This window comes from Diadema antillarum, unplaced genomic scaffold (genome assembly GCF_040938485.1).
Source record: "Diadema antillarum isolate AM-2024a unplaced genomic scaffold, OU_Dant_1.0 scf00000073, whole genome shotgun sequence".
In the NCBI taxonomy this organism is placed as follows: domain Eukaryota; kingdom Metazoa; phylum Echinodermata; class Echinoidea; order Diadematoida; family Diadematidae; genus Diadema; species Diadema antillarum.
This window is the reverse complement of record NW_027270962.1, coordinates 437611-464643: the sequence shown is the minus strand read 5'-3', so window position 1 is coordinate 464643 and position 27033 is coordinate 437611. Positions and strand designations below refer to the sequence as shown.

Genomic DNA, 27033 nt, shown 5'->3' with positions numbered 1-27033 from the left:
CCTTAACTATAAACGGATACCACCTTGCGTGATATGTCATTAACAACCAATATGGGACAATAATTGTGTAAGTTATTATATGTGACTGTGCACCTAAAAAACGAACATAAAGTCGCACACACTGATTTTGCGTGAGAACTGAAAATAGGTGAAATGGGTCAACCTAGCCGAACTTGACTTTTTCATATTTTCTGAAAACGCGGATCTTCTTTTACATTATACTAAAATTTGGTATCATAAAACGGGCAGGAAAGTGTGTTTTTTAGCAGTTTATATCGAACATTTTTGGTAGAATAGTGTGATTAGGTGTGTCTTTAGAATCCCTTTTTCATTTCTGAAAAGCCTTGTCCACACTCTTCACTTTCAACTTTTGAAGGGATAGCGCTACTGCTTTGAAACTTGGCATTAATTATGGACAGAATGTGTTAATGAGGCATGTTTAATTTCAGTTTAATCTGATAATCCCTTTATTGTTGTTACTCGGGTGGTTTACTTCCTGTTTTTTGTCCAATTCATCGCACAGCCAGCACGGTTTGGTAAAGATTATGCGTTTGAATAGACACTGTCACAGTACTTCAGAGCCTCTTTTCTCAGTTCACACTTTTCCTGAGGTTCTGCTTTCTTTCCAATATTTAGATAGGTTAGGAGAGTCAATTTGATTTGAGTTATACATCATTTTAAAGCTTAAAGTCTGCTCTTTCAGAATATGGTCTTAACTGAAATTCATGTCTGGCGACTTTTTGTTTGTTTTGAGGTGCAGGGTCACATAAAGATGTCGAATCAGTAATGTCTGTAGATTGCTACGACCACTATTGGGCCTTTATTTTATTTCTATGCCGATTAACGGTGATTGTAGACGCGGTTTTACTGACATCTATAAGATCACGCAATTACGTTCCTCTTGCTTGTTCGCATCAATGATTCGACGAATCTCTTCCTGCTTTTCTCGTTCAAGCTTCTGTACAGCTTTTATGAAACGTTCTTCTCTCAGCTTCTCTTGCCTTTCTGCTTCTTTCTTTTTTTCCATCTCCTTTGCTGCACGATCCGCCCGAATCTTTGCCTGTTTTTCCTCCTCTTTCTTCCGGTAGTGCTTAAAGATCAGAGTGTCATTAGCGTCGGTCATGCATCTGTCAAGCAATCTCAGAAGATTCAGTTGATATACCTTTTCTAGGACTTCTTTTTCCTTGGTGACATTGGCGACCTCAAAGACGTCGCTTACTCCGGATAGTCGAAGAATTATTTTCAAATTGTCCACTTGAACCTTTTCTGCGACGTCGACATGGGTAATTACTGCCAGCGGATAGCAACCTGTAATTAGCAAAAATCCGACAAAAATCATGACAAATAAACACGTCCCACTTCTTTGTTTTTTTTTTTGTGTGTAGGTGGGCGTATGTGCAGAATATTGATGAGGGTGGTGGTGTAGAAGGGTAATTGCCTACTCCTCCTCAAGAAAATTCCAGAGACGTTGAAACTCTCTTTCTTTCGTTCGTTCGTTCGTTCGTTCTTTCTTTCTTTTTTGTATTTATCTATCTATCTATCTTTCTTTCTTTTGGTTCTTTTTGTTATGACAATTCTGGAAATGCCAAATATTCCTCGCGTGGGCCGGGGATACCCACTCCCACACCCGCTCCCTGTTGATCCTTTCCCGTAGACTTATTACACGTTTAGATTGACAGATATTCGAATATTTCGCGAGAAGTGTGCACCACATCTGTAAATTAAGTTTTAAAAAAATCTTCTTGTGAGAGGAGAATTTCTCCCACGAATTATTTTTTCCCCACTTTGATCCTCTCCATAAATTCAGTACGCTGTGGGGATTGCCAAGTTCCATAATTCCAACAAACTTTGTTTGGATGTATAAACAACAAAAGCTGCTGAAGATTGCCTATCCAATATAGGCGTGCCAATGCAGCAAAAGGACTTGACTTTTCGATCATAGAAAATTTTCGTCAGGGCCAAGTGAACATACAAGCAAGAAAAATAATCTCACGGTAAGAATTCATGCTACTATGGTTTCATACAACCTCCGAAATATTGACATACATACAGAAATGATCGTCTTTGCTAATTTTCATACAGATGAGGTTAGACTTCAAACTATAAGATGTTGTTAATCGTTATTTTGGACACGATGGTGTCATGTTTAATATATATAAGTTTAACACAAAGGAATAAAACTCATTGATAAAATAGGGAGAAGGAGAGAGAAACAAAATTTGAAGATATATGCTGGTCACACATAATTCTTTTTCAAATTCAAATTCATATTCAAATTCAAACTTTATTTTCACTTTTTTCCAACAGAATGTACAAAAAAACACACCACACAATATGATACATTTGGCATGCGAGTTGTTGATAATACACATAGTCAGACAGGGATAACAACATGTTCATGTCTTTATGTTTAGTACAAAAAGAAACATACACTCTATTTGTGACCGTTCACCTCAAAACGAACCTAAAGTCGCACACACTGATTTTGCGTGAGGACTGAAAATAAGTGAAATGGGTCAACCTAGCCGAACTTGACTTTTTCATATTTTCTGAAAGAGCGGGTCTTCTTTTACATTATGCTAAAATTTGGTATCATAAAACGGGCAGGAAAGTGTGTATTTTTAGCAGTTTATCTCGAACATTTTTGGTAGAATAGTGTGATTAGCTGTGTTTTAGAATCCCTTTTTCATTTCTGAAAAACCTTGTCCATACTCTTCACTTTCAACTCTAATAACTTTTGAATGGATAGTGCTACTGCTTTGAAAGTTGGCATTAATTATGGACAGAATGTGTTAATGAGACATGCTTAATTTCAGTTTAATCTACTTTCCCTGAGTTTGTGCTTTCTTTCCAATATTTAGATAGGTTAGGAGAGTCCATTTGATTTGAGTTATACATCATTTTAAAGCTTAAAGTCTGCTCTTTCAGAATATGGTCTTAAATAAAAATTCATGTCTGGCGACTTTTTGTTTGTTTTGAGGTGCACTGTCACATTTATACACTCTGTGAAAAAAAGTGGAGGTACCCACTCAAAAGACTATGCTTGTAACATGTGGGCACCTCTGAAGGAAAAGGGGGAAAGAGGGAAAGTAAAGGGGGTAAAAAACTTACAACTGCAAATAGTGCGGGAAACTGGGAAAGTCGGGAATAGAAAAAAAAAGAAAGAAAGAAAGAAGAAAAAGACAGCAAAAGTGGGAAAATAGGGAACATAAAATGGGGAAAAGAGGAAGAGAGAGAGAGAAAGAGAGAGAGAAAACCTAAATTATTTTCATGCATTATACACCAAGGGGCGAAGCCCAAAGAGACAAATAGCCACGCGTTCTCGAGAGTGAAACAGTATTGAGCTGCTTTCCAGCGGAACAGACTGTACCCTTGAGGACACGTGAGGAATACAAAAATACTAAACGCGGTAGAAAATGGTCGATGCCTTAAAAGAACGCTTCCTATAGTGGAAGAAGAGACATTACAGAATTATATTTATACGGTTGCATTATAAGACTTCAAAAGGAAACTCTTCAATCTCTTTTTAAAAGAATTCAATGACGGTGCATTTTTTATGTCTATGGGAAGGGAGTTCCAGAATCTTGGACCTACATAAATGAAAGTCTGTTGAGCAAGCACGGTTCTTAATAAAGTTAAATGAAATACATTTGACTGTCTGGTTTGATATCCATGATATTTCCGGTTCCGCATGAAAATGGAGTTAACTCTTAATGTGCCAGGCCCAAAACCCCTAATGTGCCAGAGGTTTTTACCTAAAGCCAGAACGTTTCGATATTTGACTGACAATGAAATTAATTTAAAACCGCCATATCTCTGAAACTATTGACTGTTTTGAATTGAGTTCTACATAACATATATCAAGAAATGTTTGTTCTTTCATGTCATGTAGTTAGTTTGCCATAATTTCTATCTGAACCTAGAATATTGCAAAAATAATTGATACATCAAAAACAAAAAACAAAATACTAGCGGTTTATTTTGTATTAGCAATTTCTCTTTTTGCCTCAGTAATTCATTCCCAAATGTGAGTTCTTTAGTCCCAGATCCTGTATTTGCAACTGAAGTAATGTCCCTGGCCCTGGAAGAGTGTCTTTTGTCCACTTGAAAAGGAAGAACCTACTAACAGTGGCGTATCTAGGGAAAACGGCGCCCGGGGCAAGCGCAAAAATTGCGCCCCTAATTTCTGAAAAAGACTAGTGTTCAACCCCAACCCGATCCCGGTAGGGACTTTAAGCAAAATCCACATGATATGCTTTTCAAGCCCTTAAAAGGGGTCTTTTGAGGGTTATTTAAATGTAAGAATTTTGATAAATTTTGGCGAGCGAGCGAGCCGAAAATTTTTGTATTTCAGCCTACAAAACATGGAACTCTTGTCAGTTTTTGCTTATCAAATCTTACAATTCTAATCAAGATATAGTGACGGCCTTATAGATAACGATTTTTACCAACAAACTGAAGACTTGAAAAAATACTCTAAATTAGTACGAGCGAGTGAGCCGAAATTTGTATATTTCCGCGTCATCATCACGTTTTGTTCTTATCTTGTTTGATTTTTTTGGCGCCCCCCCCCCCCGTATTTTCGAAACCATTGGAGCCTTCTTTTGATCCAATTGGCAATCGCTTCAGAACGAAAGAAATTGCAGCCGCTGCTCCGTGAAACATTTTGCCTGCTAAGCATAAAATGACATGTGTGAACACAATAGACATTGTCATTTTGTCCGCGCCATAATCACATTTTGTTCTCACCTTCTTCTTCAATGTAAAATTTAGAGAGCGAGCGCAGCGAGCGAGCTGAAAATTGTATTTCAGCTTACATAACATGGAATTCTTGTGTGAACACAATAAACATTGTCATTTTGTCCGAGTCATCATTATGTTTTGTTTTTATCTTTTTTGATTTGGTTTTCTGCCCCCCCCCCTCACCATTCTTCCTCCCCCCCCCCCTTTCCAGTGAGTTGTTTCTTCTTCTTCTTCTTCTTCTTCTTCTTTTTTCTTTTTTTTTTTGTCCTTTTTTCTTCCTTTCTTTTTTTTCTACTTCTTTTTTTTGCACCCCCAAGGAGTGGCGCCCGGGGCACGTGCCCCCCTTGCCCCCCCCCCCCCCTAGATACGCCACTGCCTACTAATCCTCCTTTTGTCTAAGCGGACCGGGGGCGGGCGTACTTTATTGAAATCGGCTGGCCTTTGTCCGCGCGCAATTCCTATGCTAGCGTGGGGGACGATTAGTGACGTTTACCAAAACAAAAGAATGAAAGACTTGACCGACGAACGAAAGCTGACCCTCTTTGAGGGACAGCATCCAAGCGGAACAATGCGAGTGGAACCGCATAGACAATACACGCAGAGTCAATAGCATACACACGCGTGGTTTACCTATGAGACTTTTGGTCCATACACATCTTGCAGAGGGTACGCTCACTGCGGATTTTCCCGACGCGAAAAAAATACATCTAGCTAAAAAATCATGTATTTACTCAAAAATTTCCAATGTAAACATGGTCATATTTTCAGTAGTAACGATGGTTATACTAATCAGCTACCAGTACATATCATTGGCAGTTTCTTGGTGTAACACATTACGGTACCACAATAACTTAAATGATCAATGCTTTTCTCGCTCTTCTTAGTCGCCGATCGGCGACCATGCAACGTCAGGACTAAGGTCGCCGTTCGGCGACCATGGCACGTTAAGAGTTTTTAAAGATAAACGGAAGGCAGATATTATTATAAGTATATGTAAATTGCTCGACTTGAAACAAAAACAAATCTTTAATTTTCAGAATATTATTATCAAAAAAACAAAGGATCTGTATGAGAATATGGATCGGTGTAACAAATAATGCGAAAAGCCTTCTTTTGTAGCAGTAAAACCCTATCCAATAATATTTGATGAGTGTTTCCCAATACTAAAATTCCATAATTCAAATAGGGTAATATCAAATATGAATGCAATGTAAACAACGAATGTTGAGGAATAGACAATTTTAGTCTATTAATAACACTTATGTTACTTGAAATTTTCTTACACACATTATCAATAGTTTATCATCGACTGTAATTCCGAGAAACTTAATAATTATGGGAAACAATTTCTAAAACAGTATCACCAAAACAAATATCCATATTCAAATTATCTAAAGTATTACTGAAAAGTATATATTTTGTTTTTTGGATATTTAAAGACAACTTATTTGCTCGTATCCACTCAAATATTTTTTTAAACTCAGAATTAACTGTCTGCACAAGGGTGTTTGGGACTTCATGCGAATAAAATACATTTGAATCGTCGGCAAAAAGTATGAAAGATAACACATCGGAAGAAACACAAAAATCATTAATGTAAACAATAAACAACAGCGGGCCCAACAAACTACCTTGTGGGACGCCACACTTAAATTCTCTCATATCCGAGTTACGATTATTCAACAGAACATATTGTTTGCGATCAGTTAAATAACTCCTGAACCTCTCCAAGGTCTTCCCACGTATACCATAATGAGACAACTTGTATAGTAAAATATCATGATTTATAGTGTCGAAGGCCTTGGAGAAGTCCAAGAAGATACCAATCATATGAGAGTGATTATCGAAAGCATTTATTTAATAATATTATTTAATATATTTAATTTTGCGGTTCTGTTGCAAACCTAAATACTTCTAATTCAGCGGCTGTAGCGCTAATAATACTGCGTCGCACTAGCAGACTACGCTTCCGTGGCCATGGCAAACAATCATGTTTTTGTTGTTTGTTAAGCTGAATGTATTGTATTGTTTTTAAGCAGACAGTACCGGAAGCCAGCCTCGTCCCGAGTTTTTTGTTTTGACTAAATCAATAATTAAGTCATGGTGATCACCTATGACTATAATCAACTGTTAAGTCTCTTCGTAAAACGGAAACTTGCTGTTGATTTAAAGTTATAGCGGACTTAAAGTTGGATAAAGTTAGCGTTGATTTCACAATCAACGCTAACTTAACCCGTTCCTTACGGGAACCTGGTTTACCAGGTTCCCGTGGGAGCAACTGATATACGGGAACCTGGTTTACCAGGTTCCCAAAATGAAGACAAGGGTGCCTGCTTCAGTGGCCTAAATTCATGTTTCTTTGTGTTAAAACGCTCAGAAAAGTGGGTTTGATAAAAAGATCAGAGTTTATTCTATCACGATTTGTTCTCCTGCTGTTTAAAAAAAGGGGATTTTATACAGTATTATGTACCTTTTCCTGATTTAGTTTTTTGCTTGTTCTGCTGTAAACTCGTACGAACATGTACATAATGATCAAGGCTGAGATCAGTTAGAAATGCGGGTTCGCTGACCCCAGTCACCTCATTCAGGTATACCTGGTTTTGTGTAGAACAAAAGATTCTGAGAGCTCATCAGCGCACGCTCTATTCATACCTCGCACCCGATCGATATTTCCATTGCTCACGGGCACATGTAGTTGACCGTAGAAAGGGGGACACAACGAACCGCTTGACTGCCTTCACACAGCTGGATTACCAACCTGTGTGCCTCTCTGTCGACGGGCGAAAAGAATCTCGTTTGGGGGCATTAAAGGCACTCAGAGAATTGCGGAATGAACGGGTTAATCTTGATAAAACAGGGCCCTGTACGACTAAACAAGAGTGATCGCGGCGTAGTAGCCCTACCTGCCTGCGCACGCACAGACTGAAGTTAGCCATCTAATATCATGAGACAAATCTTTCGAGTAATCGGGAGCAAAAAATCAATTTATAAATTATTTGAGCGAAGTTGAATGAAAAATAAAGTTCGTAAATCACACAAATCGCCAAAATCATTACATTTTTTTACTTAAGTTCCCGCGTAAATTCCCCGTTCGCACAGTACTAGTCGGCTAACTTCAGTTGTAGATTGTGCATGTCGCGTTTACCAAGATCTCTCGCGAAGAGTGAGTTTTTTTGTTTGTTTTTTTTTGAGTGACAACTTCAAAGTCGGCGTCAATATTGATACTTCTCGATTACCGATTTCGTTCAAATATAATAGAGTATTTGAAGGGTTTGTTTGCAAAAACCGATAAGTCCATTTTTGAAGATTTTGAAATATGATCTCTGTCATAAAGCACACAATAATACCTTTTAAATGATATATTGATCACTACATAAAAAGGTATATTTTTTAAGTTATGGTCACAAGAAGCAAACATTTTCTTATTATTCTCTTTATTTTTCTTGACCTTTAATCTCAAATATCTCCATTTGGCAAATATGGACTTATCGGTTTTTGCAAACAAACTCTTCATTTGGAAATATCCTTAGAAGTATATCCTGTAATTTTGGCGCGATTTGGTTCAGCGAAATTTGAGACAGCTGCATGGATAGGACAGTACACAAGTGCAGCCTGCTAGCTAAATTGGGCCTAAGCGTCGTCTGCTACTCGGCACGATTTAACGCACGCGTATGCGAGGGCTTGTAATCAGTGATATATTTCGCACCTGTGACATCACGACATCCGGGCTCGTCAGCTCATTAGCACGATTCTTGCCAAAAAAGTTCAATTTTCAACATGAAATTACGGACTAAGTCGTTATGAAATTTTGATTCTGTTTGCACCGCTGGGTCTTTTAGAATTAAAAGAACAACATATAAAAAATAAACAAAACGGTACAATGCCCTTTTAACAACCTACTTCAATTCTTCACACATCCATTGGTGATACGGGTTATGTTATCAAACCATGCAATGGGTTTCTATTGATTTCTTGATGAGTACTACATGTGTGCTTGAAGTAGTCACTGTTTATACATAAAGTGTTAAATTTATTATCAGTATTGAGGGAATATTGGTCCTAAAGCACCCATGCAAACACAAACACATACAAGCATACACTATACAGACACATACCAGTACACACACACTAACACACACACGTACCCTCTTACAAGCAGTCATAATCAGCTCGTTCTCCCAATTGTGTGTTTGTGTGTGTCTCTCTCCCTCTTTTTTGTATTTTCTCTCTCCTCGATCTTCTTCAATTCTCTCGTCCTCTTTTTTTTTATTCACCAGTCCCTTAACCCGTTGAGGACGAGTCCCGAGTATACTCGGGCAGGTGTCTATGGGAAATGCGTGTTGTTGCAAAATCAGTCCGTCCTCAACGGGTTAAATTTGTGAGAAATTCTGTGTTTTTATACTTCAAAATGTACCAGTGCGTTTGTTTATTCATAATTTGTGACTCTGCACCTCAAAACAAACAAAAAGTCGCCAGACATGAATTTTTAGTTAATACCTTATTCTGAAAGAGCAGACTTTAAGCTTTAAAATGATGTATAACTCAAATCAAATGGACTCTCCTAACCTATCAAAATATTGGAAAGACAGCACAAATTCAGGAAAAGTGTGAACTGAGAAAAGAGGCTCTGAAGTACAGTGTCTATTCAAGCGCTTAATCTTTACCAAACCGTGATGGCTGTGCGATGAATGGGACAAAAAACAGGAAGTAAACCACCAGAGTAAAAACAAAAAAGGGATTAGCAGATTGAATTGAAATTAGGAATTGCTCAATAACACATTCTGTCCATAATTAATACCAAATTTCAAAGCAGTAGCATCATCCTTTCAAAAGTTATTAGAGTTGAAAGTGAAGAGTGTGGACAAGGTTTTTCAGAAATGAAAAAGGGATTCTAAAGACACACCTAATCACACTATTCTACCAAAAATGTTCGAGATAAACTGCTAAAAAAACCACTTTCCTGCCTGTTTTATGATACCAAATTTTTGCATAATGTAAACGAAGACCCGCTCTTTCAGAAAATATGAAAAAATCAAGTTCGGCTAGGTTGACCCATTTCACTTATTTTTAGTCCTCATGCAAAATCAGTGTGTGCGACTTTATGTTCGTTTTGAGGTGCACGGTCACATTTGTACAGTAAGTACAAACATTCTCCTCAAAGTTCCAAAGGTAATATGACCTGCATATTGGTGAGAAATTCTACAGTTTTAATACCTCACAATTAATTGTAGTATGCAAGTTTAATTCACAAATGGTAAAGTAACATGTACAAAATAAATGTGACATTCTTCCCATACTTCACAATGTAGTGACTTATAAACCAGTGAGAAGTTATGCAATAATTGTTGCACTTCAGAACTGTGTGTTGACCCCTATAAAAGTGGTGCAATAACATGTACAAAATACAGAATCTCCCAACACTTCAGGAGGTAATCTGAACTGTAAATTAGCGACAAGTTCTGCGTTTCCTCACCGTCACAAATGTGTTAGTATGCATGTTTAGTCACAAATAGTGCAATAACATGATCAAGTGTACCATCTATTCACACTTTACAAAGTAATCTCACCCGTAAATTGGATGGGGGACAACATGGCAAATAACATTTTTGACCAGCCATTGTCTTTTTAGGTCAGAATTTTCCAGGCATAATAATCTTGTCTGATAGACATCCTGTCATTTTCACCGAGGCAGTCACAGCCGAAACAGTTACACAGTTACATGACATGTTGAATTACATTTTTGTGGTTGGCATATTATTTACCCTCTACCAATTTTCCTGACTTTTCAGTACTATAGGCTTTCCCACTGTTTTGCTTTTCTTTGACAATTCTTTTTTTTTTTTTTAGATTTCATGATTTTTTTTTTCATAACTGGAGAAGATCTATCAGGAAGAGAATTGATATCAGTACCTACATTAAAATCTTCTGGCTTTGCACTGAAATTTATCTTCCACTCCCTCAACAGCCTCCATGGACCCTAGTTTCAAAACTTGCAATGAAAAGACAATAAATGGAAAACATACTGGAGTAGTAGATAGTATTTCTATCGTTTCTTGTGTATTTAAATAAGGTCCTCCCGAGATGATCAAAATTAGTCAATGCTAGTGAATACCTGATAGTCAATTTATGTGAAACTAGGTTGAAATCATTACAAGCTTGTAAAAAAATATCTAACACTGATGATGAGGTAATTACCACAAAAATATTACATGACGCAAATCTCTCGTTTGAAGAGGCTACACCCCCGTAAATAATGCCAGTGCATATCTTGGCAATCAATGACTTAAAGTCAAAGATATAAAACACCTGTTTCTTGACCCTGGCCTAATCTAAGCATCAGTCATCGCCACAGCGCCACAGGAGGGGGGGGGGGGGGCACCGCGAGAGGAGGAGATTGTTTTGGTTTTGGCATGGGCCATGTAGCTCCATGGTGCGTGTGTGTGTGTACGTGTGTGTGTGTGAGTGTAGACATTCAGCGTATGCAGACAGAGCATTGCCTGTACTGTAGTGACCGGAACTATTGTCATTCCATTTTGCTCTCCCCTTCTCCCTCCCCCATCTCTCCCCCCTCTCCCTCCCTCTCTTCCCCTCGCTTTCTCTCTCTCTCGTTCTCTCTCTCTCTCCCTCTCTCTCTCTTTCTCAATGATCCAGTCAGCAGGCTGATTGTAACCAGGGAGGTAGTCTCACCTCCCCGTTGTAACTCACTGCCAAATAGCACATTGTCAGCACCGGCAAACTGGCAATGCTCTCCTTCTTATTCCTGTATTTTCGTTATTTACGGGTCGATTTTTTTCGTTCGAAATGTAAAATGGATGACCATAGAATTTCTCAATAGAATATAAAATTGAAAACTTTAGAAAGGGTAGAGAAAATTGAGTTCACTTTGAATGGTCTGCCACAGGCAGATATCCTTATCATGCTCTTACGTAATACGACAGCTGCTTTCTCAACGATCCAGTCAGCAGGCTGATTGTAACCAGGGAGCAGTCTCACCTCCCCGTTGTAACTCACTGCCAAATAGCACCGGCTTAACTGGCAATGCTCTCCTTCTTATTCCTGTATTTTCGTTATTTACGGGTCGATTTTTTTCGTTCGAAATGTAAAATGGATGACCATAGAATTTTTCAATAGAATATAAAATTGAAAACTTTAAAAAGGATAGAGAAAATTGAGTTCCTTTTGAATGGTCTGCCACAGGCAGATATCCTTATCATGCTCTTACGTAATACGACAGCTGCTGGAGTCATCAAACCCTGGCTTGGCCTCCAGGTTTGTCACGCCTGAGCAGAAAGTTTATTTGCAATGGACAAGTACTTCGACTCCCAACTCCCAAACGACAAATATACGCACCCCACTTTGGGTAAACCCAGGATGGGGACTCGCCTCAAACGAGGAATTGACGGCATGACAAACCTGAACATGCATTACGGCTGCATTTGTATGATACACATTATTATGGGCAAGAAATTCACAAATAATTTGATTTGATTTGATTTGATCTATTTCTGCTTAATTCCGTTATATCAGATATGATTATGTACATGTCATTTATTCAAGGGTCTCCAAAATAAGCCGAGGCTTGATGGTATGGAGACTATATTATGCTTATCTACTCTGGATAGAACAGGGATTAGAGAAAGAGAGAAATAGGGAAGGGTAGGGGGAAAAGGGAAAGTTGCAGAGTGTAAGTGTACCACTCCAACTACGTTACAATAAAAGTAATGGTAATGAATACGATATGATAATGATATTAAAGTTAACACTTTCAGTTGCCTATGCCGGAGTAATGTCCGAATATGCACTGTGAAAATGATAATGTGTGAATACAAAGTATCCTATACATATGGTTATCTGACATGGATTAAAATATATCGTGCTTATTTTTTGTGCGCAGTAATGGTAAGGCCCATCGTATACATACATATACATGCTCATACAATATACATGATGTACCTATCCTATACATGCATATGGGTGAGAATTTTGAACGATTTACAATTGCCAATTTTCGCACCTTATGACATTCTTTCTTTTAGAACACGCCAGGATGATCTCAGAAACCAGATTCTTTCATGTCATCTCAAAGCCTGGTAAATTTCCTTTCAGGAAATGTATGGTTTGATTGACTTTTCTGATATTTATCATTTGACAAGGACTTAAAGCGTAAAAATACGGTAAAACACTATTTTCACAATGATTTCTGTTTTTCAAACTAATGATGTGCCTTTTTATGGTACGTGACATCTAATATCTGACCATGTTCTGGATCTGACATATCATGGGTATTTACCACAAAATTATAAGAACTTTATGAGCACGTATAAAATCACAGAGAACAATTGAAATATCAAAGCTCTTAACAGACGAACGTCCGTGATGCTTTTATTTCTATCGCTGCTGCAATTTCTGCTCTGTTGTCCTAACTGTAATGTATACACAATTTTGGTGTTCCACTTATTGAACATATCCTGCAAAGATTGTACGTCTGCTGGCTGTACATGGGACGTAACATTCTTTTATGCAAAATTATACTCAGTTTTCGTCACGGACGTGCTTCGGCTATTTACTAATAAAGATCGTAGCCCATTAATAGGCCAGCGGATTGAGACTGAATTTGGGGGTCAACTGGCAACTATCGTATAACAAACACATTTTGTTTTTTTTTTGAAAGTATATGTGTTAACAAACATACCAGTAAAATTTACCCAAAATTTCTGCGTCGGAACACGCCCAAATAACGTCATCAATATGACCACCCCCAAACCAGAAAAATGAATCGGAATTTTAGGATATCTCAAGTGTTCATTATACAACTGACATTAATCATGAGATAAGTGGCCAGTGTATGTATTTTATATTTCCTGCCTTTCCTCAAGCAAAATTGGGCACATTGTGACCTCTTTTTCAAAAAATCTGAGCCCAAATGTGACCGTGCACCTCAAAACGAACATAAAGTCGCACACACTGATTTCGCGTGAGGACTGAAAATAAGTGAAATGGGTCAACTTAGCCGAACTTGACTTTTTCTTATTTTCTGAAAGAGCGGGTCTTCTCTTACATTATGCTAAAATTTGGTATCATAAAACTGGCAAGAAAATGTGTTTTTTAGCAGTTTATCTCGAACATTTTTGGTAGAATAGTGTGATTAGGTGTGTCTTTAGAATCTCTTTTTAATTTCTGAAAAACCTTTTCCACACTCTTCACTTTCAACTCTAATAACTTTTGAAAGGATAGTGCTACTGCTTTGAAAGTTGGCATTGATTATGGACAGAATGTGTTAATGAGGCATGTTTAATTTCAATTTAATCTGATAAGCCCTTCATTGTTGTTACTCTGGTGGTTTACTTCCTGTTTTTTGTCCCATTCATTGCACAGCCAGCACGGTTTGGTAAAGATTAAGCGCTTGAATAGACACTGTACTTTAGAGCCTCTTTTCTCAGTTCACACTTTTCCTGAGTTTGTGCTTTCTTTCCAACAGTCAGGGAGACTACCTATTTTGAGGGAAGATTGAAATCCCCCCAAAGAGGGAACATTGAACCGCGAGCAGATGTTACGTAACGGAGCGACGCGATATGGTCAGAGCGAACCGTTACAGATGTTCTTTTTCCAGTCGCTATGAGAATAATTCACCGAGAGGGAGAGAGAGAAACACATGTACACACACGCGAGCGTACACACACGGAGGGTCTTCCGCATCGAGTTGGAGGACGGATCGTTGTGTGTAGCTATTTTTAGCGCTCCTCTCTCTCCCCCTCTCTCCTCCATCGTTCTGTTGCAGCGTACCCATGATCAGTGATGATGCTGATAGGCAAAATCCCTAATCACTTACCTTTCGCGACCCCCATGGCAGAAAAAACAAAACAGCAAGTGAATTGACCATGCACATCGACATTGTGTTGTTGGAAGGCGGAGCATGGTCGTACAGACCTTAACCTATGTTTTGATCGAAGTTAGAGCACGAGGAAGAGACATGCAAGTTTGAAGAACAACAAAAACCTTCACAAGACAAGACTAATAGTGAGAGGTAATTATCATCTATTAACTATATCTCAATTTCAACTATTTTAGTTAAAAGCATATGTGATTGTGACGTGTTGATCAAACATTTCTAGAGACAAAGTGAGGATGGATGTCGCAATATAGTTCCCTGGTTCATTACCGTGATAGTGTACGTGTGATGTTGCGATGATCTAGATGAGGTAACCTTCTGGTTGCAGGAGGCTTGTAACTTTTAACCCAGTGAGCATGATCGCAAGAGAGCAAGAAAGTGTGAGGACACTGATGGTCATGTAGCAAAAGAAAGAACCCCGGAGCTCCGGCGGTCCGCAGTTGACGTCCGACGGCTGTGCGAGAGCTCGGACAGCGTCATGCAACCTATTGGAACACCTACGGTGGCGGTGCCTTCAGTCTCTTGCTCTTTTCATTTGGACATTCCACAGAAATACGGGCAAACCAGGAGATTAGGGGACCGGACTATCTAAGTACGATACCAGTTCTCACTAATTCTTGATGATTTGACAAAAAAATAACTGAATTGTTGATAGAAATACATGTATCGGCAAAAGCATGACAGGCTACCACAATTCCCATAGACGTTGAAGCTCAGCGGTAACAGCGCTCACGTACGCACGGTACGTGCGTGCACTGTGTTAACGCGATTCATGCATAGCGCATTGCAGACACACACACAGTCCGTCCCTGTGTTTCGTTGAATAATCGCTGCAAAATAAGAACGCCTTGAAAGAAACTATGACACGGAGATTCAAAAAAATACACTTTGGATTCGCGTTTTCATCCTTCAATTACAAATTTTCCTCACTATATGTGAATATTGATTTTTGGACGAGATAAACTTTATTTATTCATCTTTCATTGGGTGAAATTTCATTATCAACATTAAATGAGGATTTTTTAAGGTGAATTTGTAAAGACATGCATGTCAAAACGATGCAGTGATAGCCATTGACTTTGTACGCGTCGAGCTTCGGCCAGAGACTGCGGAAAGGTCATGAATAATTCATTAAGTCCAACTTTCCCGATTATTCGCGAATATCTCCATTCCCTCAAAATCGGCTGTCTCCCTGACTGTCCAATATTTAGATAGGTTAGGAGAGTCCATTTGATTTGAGTTATACATCAATTTAAAGCTTAAAGTCTGCTCTTTCAGAATATGGTCTTAACTAAAAATTCATGTCTGGCGACTTTTTGTTTGTTTTGAGGTGCAGGGTCACAAATTAGGTCATTTTTATGGCAACTTTATGCTGAATTTTTTTTTTTTAAACAAAAAAATGCAACACCCTCTCAACGATAAACAACATTTTTAATTTATATAAGTATGTAAATTTAATTGACTGGAGTTGAGACCTAACCTATGAGAGACCATAGCTACCATGGTTACACTTAAACTTGCCTGTATATAACACAGCTGTCCAGATATCACAATTTTCATTATTAGTGGTGTATTATGTATATTCCATCTCAGTAGCTGCATTTTTTGTTGTTTTTCGTTTTGCATTTGGCACAATCATAAGACAAGCTGACATTTCGTTCAGGCCAATAAGGCATAGAACATAGATTAAGTCAATTTCTCATAAGATGAGACCCTCCTCCACCTCAGCCCCCACTCCCAATAAAAATGGTTAGTCCATGGCTGTTCCTTTCTTGCAGTCCTGTAGGGTGTTTCAACAAACTTCTCATTGGTTTCAGTTTCACTTCACTGGTTTCAGTCTCGCTATCTCACTTTTCTGATTGGTATGTTTCAGTCACGAGGATTTGCTAAGTGAAAGTGAAAACACTAATTGACACTGATCTCAATGAAATCAATGTTGGTGAAACGGGTCTTGCATGGACTTCTGTACAATACCAAAGCAAGCTCATTATACTCGATGGACTACTACAACAAATACTGTACTTCTGAAAGAAATGAAGCACGGTTAACAGAAACTGGATACACATTTTGTCATAGATCACATTAGTCCAGTCAAAGTAGGGTTTCACCCATTACTAATTGCAGTAGGAAATTCCACTGCAGTGCTACTTGTTATGGGCTCCTAAACACCTCACTCAAAGTCCCAAGAAATCCAGTGGGGCAAAGTGGCCAAATTTCCATAATATGTAAATTAGCTCCCATCATGATAAAAATCCAGTGTTTCCATGAAAACTATACTACTAGATTTTAGATTGGAACACCGAAAGTGTTGAAACCTATGTTTACAATGTCAGTTAATGCGATGCAAACATTCACCATGTACATAGTCTGGGCCTCATTTGCATAATATCCAAATTAACTCCCATAGGCCTAATGATGGAAATACAGTGTTTCCATGAAAACAATGCTTCTAGGATTGAGACTGGAACACCGAAAGTTCTGAAATCTATGTTTACGATGTCAGTAAGTGCGATGCAAACATTTCCATGTACATAATCTGGGACTCATTTGCATAGTATGCAAATTAGCTCTCTTAATGATAAAAATACAGTGTTTCCATGAAAACAATGCTTCTAGGTTTCAGATTGGAACACCGAAAATGTTGAAACCTATGTTTGCAATATGAGTTAGTGCGATGCAAACATTTCCACGTATATAATCTGGGCCTCTTGCATAATATCCAAAGGGTTCCGAGCCAACGGAATATTCTAATGCATCAAAGTGCCCGAAATGAGCATATCAAGAGTGTTCAAATATGATATTTAATTTTCTCCTCATCAAAAACAAACTTTACAGCCTTAGTCAACTAGCATGCATAATTAATATTATAAAATTAGAGTTTCTTATCAGACAGATACTGATAGCTTATCCATTTCAAAATTACATAAAATCAAAGTACGAAATTAAACAAATGTCAATATCTATAATTTGTCTAATTACGTAATGAATGAACTCTATTTGGAAAGTGGTTTGCTCGAATCTTGATAATTCATCTCTTGCATCCTTGAGGGTTTTGAGATATTGAAGATGGCACAGTCAGAGGAAACCCTGTAGGTAGTGCCTAAAGTCACCCCAATCGATCATATCCCCACGACCATTTACACAACATGCATCAACCAGCGCGATTTCCGTTATTTTGAGCGCACGAGATTTTATTTTTAAGTCGTTTGGCCGTCAGGCAAAGACTCTTTTATTTCCATGAAATAGAATTGACATTGACAGAGACATTTTCCTACAATGTGTATAAGTATCTTTTAAAAGTCGTGCACAGTCAAAGTGACTCGTAGGGAGGTACCCGAATTCATCCCTATGCCCTCATGGCCCGGTACAAAACATAATTATACACACGTGAATACAGCTCTTTGAAGCGAAAAAAACTCTGTGCATAACGTCCTTTTCTTTTCATTTCCGTTAAAATTCAGTGGAAGTTCTACAATATATATAGGATAAAAATGGTTCACATACGAAGACAACCACTTGGAGGGTGCCCAAAATTACCCCACCCAAAGGCAGTCTAACACATGCAATAATCATGTACCAACGCAATTACATAATTATGTTCTATGGGTACATGCCTTTAAACAGTCGTTCTGGTCCTCTAGCAAAGAAACTTTTATTTAATGAAATTCAATGGAGTCAACAGACGATATATTTCTCTGCTGATCAATGAATGTCGTGGAAATGATAGGAGAAGCATTGCTTCAAAATATCTATTTAGTGGGAGGATGCATATTAAATGCCAATCCTGTGGGATGTACCCCAAAAGTTTACAACCCTCATGGCAATATAGAATACATTGAATATTGTTAACGCGAATACACTATTATGTTCCAAACGTACATGTTTTCAAACTTCGATCGTGCCCTAAATCAAGGGCACTTTTGTTTTCAAAAATACGTTGTAGTTAATAGAGGAGACATTGCTCTACAATATCCATATCGTCAAGAGGGTGAACATTAAAAGACAACCCCATGGGAATTGTCCAAAGGTACACCTACGATCACGCCCCCTTTGGTGTGATTTTTAGCAGTTTATCTCAAACATTTTTGGTAGAATAGTGTGATTAGGTGTGTCTTTAGAATCCCTTTTTCATTTCTGAAAAACCTTGTCCACACTCTTCACTTTCAACTCTAATAACTTTGGAAAGGATAGCGCTACTGCTTTGAAAGTTGGCATTAATTATGGACAAAATGTGTTAATGAGGCATGCCTAATTTCAGTTTAATCTAATAATCCCTTTATTGTTGTTACTCTGGTGGTTTACTTCCTGTTTTTTGTCCCATTCATCGCACAGTCAGCACGGTTTGGTAAAGATTAAGCGCTTGAATAGACACTGTACTTCAGAGCCTCTTTTCTCAGTTCACACTTTTCCTGAGTTTGTGTTTTCTTTCCAATATTTAGATAGGTTAGGAGAGTCCATTTGATTTGAGTTATACATCATTTTAAAGCCAGGAAATACAACGTATTAATAGAGGAGACATTTCTCTACAAAAAACTATATTGTCAAAAGGGTGAACATTCAAAATTAATCCCTTGGGAACAGTGTCCAAATTTTCACCTAAGCTTACGCCCTCTTGTTACAGAACACATATATTAGCAACGCAAATACCGTTGTTCTAGCGTGAGTGATTGTAAAAGTAGTCCCGGCAATACAGCAAATACAATTTTCATCGATGGGAAGAAATGGAAATGATAGAAGAGACTTAACTTAACAAGATCTATAAGGTGAAGTGGGTGCGCATTAAACGGCAACCCTGTGGGATGTGCCAAAAATACTCCACCCTCATCGCAATATAGAAACATTATAATATCATATAACGCAAATATATATGTTCCAAACGTACATGTTTTCGAAATTCCATCGTGCCGTATAGCAAAGACACTTTTGTATCCAAAAATGCAACTAATTACTAAAGGAAGCATTGCTCTACAATAACTACATTGTCAAAAAGGTGAACATTCACAGTTAATCTTTCGGAAGGTGTCTAAATTTACACCCACGCTCACGGCCTTTATTAAAAAAATATGGATATTAGCAACGCAAATGCAGTTGTTCTAACGTGAATGGTTTTAAAATTAGGACCGCCAATGCAGCAAATACACTCTTACATCAATAAAAAGTCATCGAAATGATAGAAGAAGATTTACCTTACAAGATCTACATGATAAAGAGGGTGCTTACTGAAGGGCGACCCAGTGCCGTGTGCCCCCAAAATGCCCTTTATCCTCTTGGCAATATAGAAAACAAATACTATCTTATAACGCGAATATATATGTTTCAAACGCACATGCTGTCGTGCTGTGCAAGGGCACGTTTGTTTCCAAGAAAAGCAATGTAATCAATACAGATTGTCACATAGTTCTTTACCTAAAGTGTGACATCCATATTGATATATTCTAATAAATAAAATACACAAGCAAAATGACACTTGACAGATACGTTGAAATTGCACTCTCATTCCATTGCCTGAACCAGTTTCCGAAGCTCTTTCTCGTTGCCATGGAAACAATTGTGGTGACCATGGTTAGCTTTACAATGAGTTGAGTCATCAAGTGACTGGATACTTTTACTGGGCACCTACTTATTTGAAAGTTATTAAGCTTGATTTATAACTATTTGCGTAGAAAGAATTACATTTTATCATTTAGGGTTTTTTCATGAAAGCGTTACCATGGCAATGACTATATTTTCCCCATGTTAACACATGATTAAGACGGAAATTGGTTTGGCACTTCGCTGAAACCAACAAGACACATCAAAAAACATATATTTAGACATTGTTATTATATTTCAACAAACTAAATGAAAATTAGAAAATTATTACGAACATTTTGTTTATTTCTATTACGTCAGTGTAAGGTTGCTATAGAAACGCTATTGGTATGCGTACAACTCACCAGCTCAACTGAAATTGATCATAATTGATGGCTGATGACCTGAGGTACATGAGAAATAGCATTAATGTAGCTAGAACCACTTCCTTTCCGAAATATTTAATTTTTATTATTAGAAATGTCGAAGTGACAAATCACTCTAGCAAAATTACAGTTCGTAAGAAGTCATTTAGATGACGTCATTTGAGCATGCTCCGATTAGATTTTTTTTTTTTTTTGGTAAATTTCATTTGGAATATTGTCAGGAAGTATACTTTTAACAAAAGTTACAATTTGCTTGTTATTTTATACGACAGTTGCCAGTTGAGCCTTTTTTTTTCGTCTGCAGGCCTATAAACGTTATTGGCGGTATTGCTTTGAGTCCAAACCAACTGAGTTCTAGCCACACTATAATATCGTCGGTGTTTTCACGAAGTGGCACGACCGGCCAAAATCGAGTAAATTTTTGATTTTACGATTTTCGCATATTATGATAGTAAATACCGAGATCTACAACCTGACAAATTTTTGAACCTGAATCTCAAATAATTACGTAATAATAACGACCGTGTCACTTCGTGAAAACTTCGACTGGTCGGTCTACGATGTTCACGAAGTGGCACGATCGCGGGTTGATGGTGCGTATACGCCGGACGTCATCATAAATCATTTATCTGCCAAACGTCCTCGTACGCGCGCGTTTAAAATGGCTGCGCCCAGAGCAACGGATAGACAGATGAAATCGGTAAAGTTACATTTCGCTCTGTATTGACACTTTAATTGTTTGAATTTTTCACATTCTTAAATGTAGATTTATGAATGAGGAATTAGAACATCAAAACAGCGTAAATATGTACTGTTGCAGATCACATTGACTTCGTTTGGCGCTGTCCTAGCTTCGTGATCTACGTTTGTAGTCTCACATCTATTATTCGGTGTAAGTGGAGAATAGGCAGGGAAAGTGATTCGAACTAAAGTCAAATGAACACGTCTCACATTTGCATCGAATCTTAAACGCACTAACTGGTGATATATTGTGAAGTTTTATTGTTACCTGTATTACGAGCTCAAATATGTAATGCTGCGACCTATTTCTTCCCACGTGGCAGGTAATTTAACTCTCAGTCTTACGTGATTATGTCTGAATCTTCCAAGATTTAGATCAATAACTGTTAGGGAGTCTATATCTAGGCCTACAACTTCTAGATCTTATTAAGATAATTAACTGTGTTACAGTGTTAATAGTGTTCTTGAATACCTCCCTGTCTAAATTGAGGCGTTATCAACAACAATGAAGAGTTTGATAATGTTGTCGTGAATACCGTACCAGCAAATTTTATTTGGATAGACAACAAGCAAAATAAACCAAAAAACTGTTGTGCAACGTTTATTTTGTTTGTATTTCTGGATTTTATTGATCAGATCGAAAAACATCGTGCTTTTTCACAGGTCATGTGACAAAAACATTTTTGACATCACAAAACAAAAGTTTGACAGCATACAATGATAGTAAAACTACCAGGCGTCTGATCCTTTTTTGGACTATAGTCTCTAACACACGTTAACACCAATAATTCTAGAATCGTATACACAGACAACGAGGGGAAAAAAAGAAAAAGAAAAAAAAATAGCCTTCAATGGAAACACTAAATATTACCAAAGACCAGACAAAACAAACCAAAGGCGCAAGAACACACACTACAATCTTAAAAAAAAACGAAAACAAAAAACAAGAAAAACCAAATCAAAGGTACTATTCACCTGGCTCATTTATGCACTCTCCGTAACTTCCTTTCTCCGATAACATAATTATACACCCAGCCCTGGGCTGAAGATGCGAAGTCCCCTGTCCCTTCTCCCGGCGGGGGGGGGGGGGGGGGGGGATTCGACGCTGCAATCTTTGAGGTGATGATGCAGGACAGAATAATTGTTTCATAAACATAAACTACAGTGAATGCCATGCCAAGAGAGAGAGAGAGAGGGGGGGGGAGGGAGGGAAGGAATTAGAAAAAGGAGTATAAACCGCGGTGAGGAAGAAAAGACCATCAGAGCAAGGGAAAGGAAGAAGAAAGTGGGAAGGGCATTTGACTTTCTATAAAGATATAATTTGTTCTATTTTCCTCCACTTTGCCCCATGCAAATCAAATTTATTTTTGCTTTTTAAAAAATTTTAGGCTTTTAGCTATTTCCTCTTCAATCAAACTATATTTTTTTACATATTGCACAAAATGTTGCCTTTGAGGACATAAACTTTGATACTTACAACTTAAAATAAATTGTTTACCTAATAATATATGAAATTGTATGAAAAAATAAAATCGTTCCTCGGATGTATAACACCATATAACACCTTTTGACATGAAAACAATTGCAAGGAATCAATTTTACTTTTTTCCTCTTTAAACATTGATTCCCAGAATACTGACACCTTCCGACAATCAAAAAAACAAATGTTCTTTTGTCTCCGGTTCACTTTTACAAAAGGAACATCTTGAGTCATCTTTTTTCCCTATTCGAACAAGCCACGAATTAACGGGGATCAAATTATTCAGTATCTTATATTGCGTTATTCTTAATTTTGTATCAATTGTCAAACTGGCAGGTAATTTGAAAAGAGATTGAACATCTTCAAATCCAATGTCATACATAACGTCAAAACGATCAAACACACTAGATTTTCCAGGGTTATTCAAATGCAAATATATATTATATAAATGCTTTGTTGTTACGTTATGTAATTCCAACCATCTACCCTGAACCCAGATTAAAGGAATAATACTCAGGGGTTTAATAAAGGGGTGATAGTTTTGACGAAGAAAAAAAAGCTTCCATTCACTTGGCATCTTCTTGAAACAATCAAGAAGAGTGAAATACTGAGTAAACTGTAAACCTTTACCCTTACAATCCTTCCAACGCAGAGGTCGGCCGTACTCATCTAACATATCAGTTACCTTCAAAAAGCCTTTCTCTACTATATGTTTATTAAACATAAACATAAACATAAAACAAAATGTATTTATTATTCCAGATTATTTGATTGGGTATGCTTGATTCTCTGTTCTTAAGGAGGGACCACGTTTCTAATACCTCTAAAAACCACAGTGAAACATTAATCTTTAACTTTGAAACATCAACGTTGCAGAAGAACAAAAATTCTCCTCCTACAGATGCTAACAAATTCAAACAAATGGATTTTCATTCTTTTGAACATGACCCAAATAACCTCTGCACCCATTTTATTGTTTGAGCTTGCATCATTGACTTTAAACAGCACATTTTCAAACCTCCCTCCTCATAATCTTTTACTAAAATATCGTGCCTTATTCTATCTGGGCCTCTCCAATTAAATTCATAAATAACTTTATTCACGTCATGTATAAAAGAATTTGGCACTGAAACTATACTTGCGATATATAGCAACTGAGATAAAGCATAAGTCTTAACAATCTGAATTTTCCCGTAGCGGGATAAATCTGTAAATCTCCACCTATGCAGTTGTGATTTAATATTCATCAAAATTCTTTGTAATTGTGCCTTCCGGTCGTGAAAAGAATACGAAATATCTATTCCTAAAACAGTGAGAACAGATACAAATTCAACATTCCTAAATTGTTGCACGTCCGTCTTAGGTGCAGTAGTAAACACCGATGGAGCGATTCGCATCACTTTTGTCTTATCATAATTAATTGATAAAGACGAACAGATAACAAAATCATCTAAAATCTTTGCAAGATTAGGAAAACATTGATCATTTGTTAAAAAACTGTGATATCATCAGCATACATAGAAAGTTTTATTTTCTCCGGTACACTTAGCTTTATTCCCATAATTTCTGGGCTAGACCTAATATGAAGTGCAAGTGTCTCTATGGCTAAAATGAACATATAAGGTGACAAAGGATCACCTTGGCGGACGCCCCACCCAATCCTAAAATACCCAGTTGACCTATTATTATTCAAAACACAACTTTCTATATCATTATAAAACACAAATCTACAAAATCGTTCTCCAAATTTAAAGAATTTTAACACTTCAAATAAATATTGATGATTGAGGGAATCAAAAGCTTTTTTAAAATCAAGGCTAACAATAAAACCACGAATATTTTTTCATTCTAGAATAAAAGAGTGTCTCTGAAACGGTGCGAACCGCTTCACCTATATAGCTATCTATCAATTTCTTCAATATCTATCAATTTCTTCAATATCTATCAATATCTATCAATTTCTTCAAGAATATGAAAAAGTTAAATGTGATTACGAGGCGCATTTGGATCACATTACACATGGTATTATAGTGAGGTCTAGAGCAAATTGGGTTGAATATGGAAAAAAAAAAACTAGTATTTATTTTCTCAATTTGGAAAAGGTGAATAAGATGTATACATGTATTAACGTGTTGAAGAAAGGAGAAGATTTTTTGGATGATAGTGATGCTATCAGTAAATATATTAGATATTATTATTCTGAGTTGTATAAGGAGCCCGAAAGGAATACTTTCACAGACTGTCCCTTTTTAAAGTCTGATGATAGTCCATCACTGTCATCAGCAGAACGAGATATATGTGATGCAGATCTGACTTTGAGAGAATTTACTGCGGCTCTGAAAATGATGGCTAAAAATAAATCCCCCGGAAATGATGGTCTGACGGTAGAATTTTATATCAAATTTTGGGATAAACTTGGGGCTTTTTTCGTAGGAATTATGAATTCCAGTTTTATGTCTGGTAAATTATGTTCGTCGCAACGACAAGGAATGATAACGTTGATAGCTAAGAAAGGTAAAGATAAATTATTTATTGAGAATTACCGTCCGATTACTTTATTAAACGTTGATTACAAGATATGTTCGAAGGTGTTAGTGATGAGGTTAAAGAAGGTTTTACCTGATATCATTCATTCGGACCAGGTAGCCTTCATCAAAGATGTGCAACGTTTATGCTCAGCACCTGAATTCATAAATTGTTCTATCATGCTATATTATGAGCCTAAAAGCCTCAATGTAGACGTAATTGGCCTATACGTGGCAAGTACCTTTGCCTTAGTTTGCGATTGTTCGTTTTGTTTGTTTTGATTTTCTACCATCTATGGTTCTTTGAAACACAGAGGGTTTTTTGGGGGGGATGGAGGCTGGGGATTCGGAGCTGGGCAAATTGTAAAATTAAATCAGAATGATGTTCATAAACTTCAGATTCTGGTAAGCCGTAGAATATAGACCTGAAAGGGAGGGGGGAGGGGCAGTGTGATGTTTTGCAAATCTGTGCATCAATTTTATGATCTTACAGAATTGGTAGTGTTGGAGTTTCATGTGACTTACATCTTTCATTCATCTTCCATTACAAACAGATATTGAGGCATTTGTGTGGACAACCCAACAACTTGCAGACTGGAATGAAATGAGTGCTGTCCTTCGATGATGGGCTACTTTACAGTATTGTACTCCATACCACATTCCTGTAGATTTCTCCTATCATCTCAAGCTTGAACAAGAACTGTAAGCTACATTGCTATCTGTCAAGGATTTAGACAAACCAGTGTGTAATAGACAGTGCAGGCACACTACTAGTAATAATAATATTACTAATATGATTTGCCATATACTGAAATAATTGTTTTGTCTTACTTTTTCTTTAATTACAACTGTATTTGTAGTTTTATGAATGTGAAGCACTGACATAACATGGAATCCAACATTTTGACATCTAATTACCTGTAGTCATGTTGCATTTTGGTATAAAGGCAATGCTCTCCCTCAGTCTGATTTTGATATGGTAGCAGTATGCATTTCTTCAGTGTCATGTATCTTTCAGGACTGTTGTAACTGTAGTTTTGTGATTGTTAGTTTGATTATTGTTGTGTTTCTATTTTTTTCAAGGGGGGGCAAGGGAGATGAGGAAGAACAGTTCTACACTCTGTACTGATATGAGATACCATCAACTTTGCAAAAGTCAATGGCACATACTGTAATGGCACATACTGTATGACAAATTCTTGGCAGAGACGATGAAAATGAACCGTCTCAATATACATTTATAGTTTTACTCATATCAATGTGTCCTTTTCTTTGTACACTCAGAAGTCAAATGTCTGAGACATTACTTACATGGAATTGACTACACACCTGTATATCACTGATTTTCACTTGTGATGTCCTGCTTTCTTTATTCTTTACTTTAGTTCTGCTCCTGATTGTAATCATCAATGTGTTCTTTCACCATTTCGTCTGGCTTAGTATCCTCTTCTTACTGCACTCAAAGGTTACATTGTGCACCATGCTAAAGGTGAGCAAGATATAAACAGCAATCCATGCAACACCTTTTAATGTAATATATATATTTTATTTTGTCATAGACAATTAAGTGTACTAAGAAAATCCAGTGTCAATGGACAATTATGTGTAATCCTAGTACAGTCTTGTTTTGCACATTATCCCATTGATTTAAACTTTATGATTAAAAAAAAAATGCATTAGCACTTTTGAGTAAAACAT

The 27033-nt window shown here is 37.3% G+C and overlaps 1 protein-coding gene across 1 annotated transcript in view; it reads right to left on the bottom strand.

Annotated features, from left to right (window-relative positions):
• Nucleotides 1-874: 874 nt before the first annotated feature.
• Nucleotides 875-27033, bottom strand: part of LOC139717232 (uncharacterized) — a 53108-nt gene continuing 26949 nt past the window's right edge. The window contains exon 3 of the mRNA XM_071628731.1: nucleotides 875-1308. Coding sequence (XP_071484832.1) covers nucleotides 875-1308 — 434 coding nt within the window. The remainder of the gene's footprint in view (nucleotides 1309-27033) is intronic.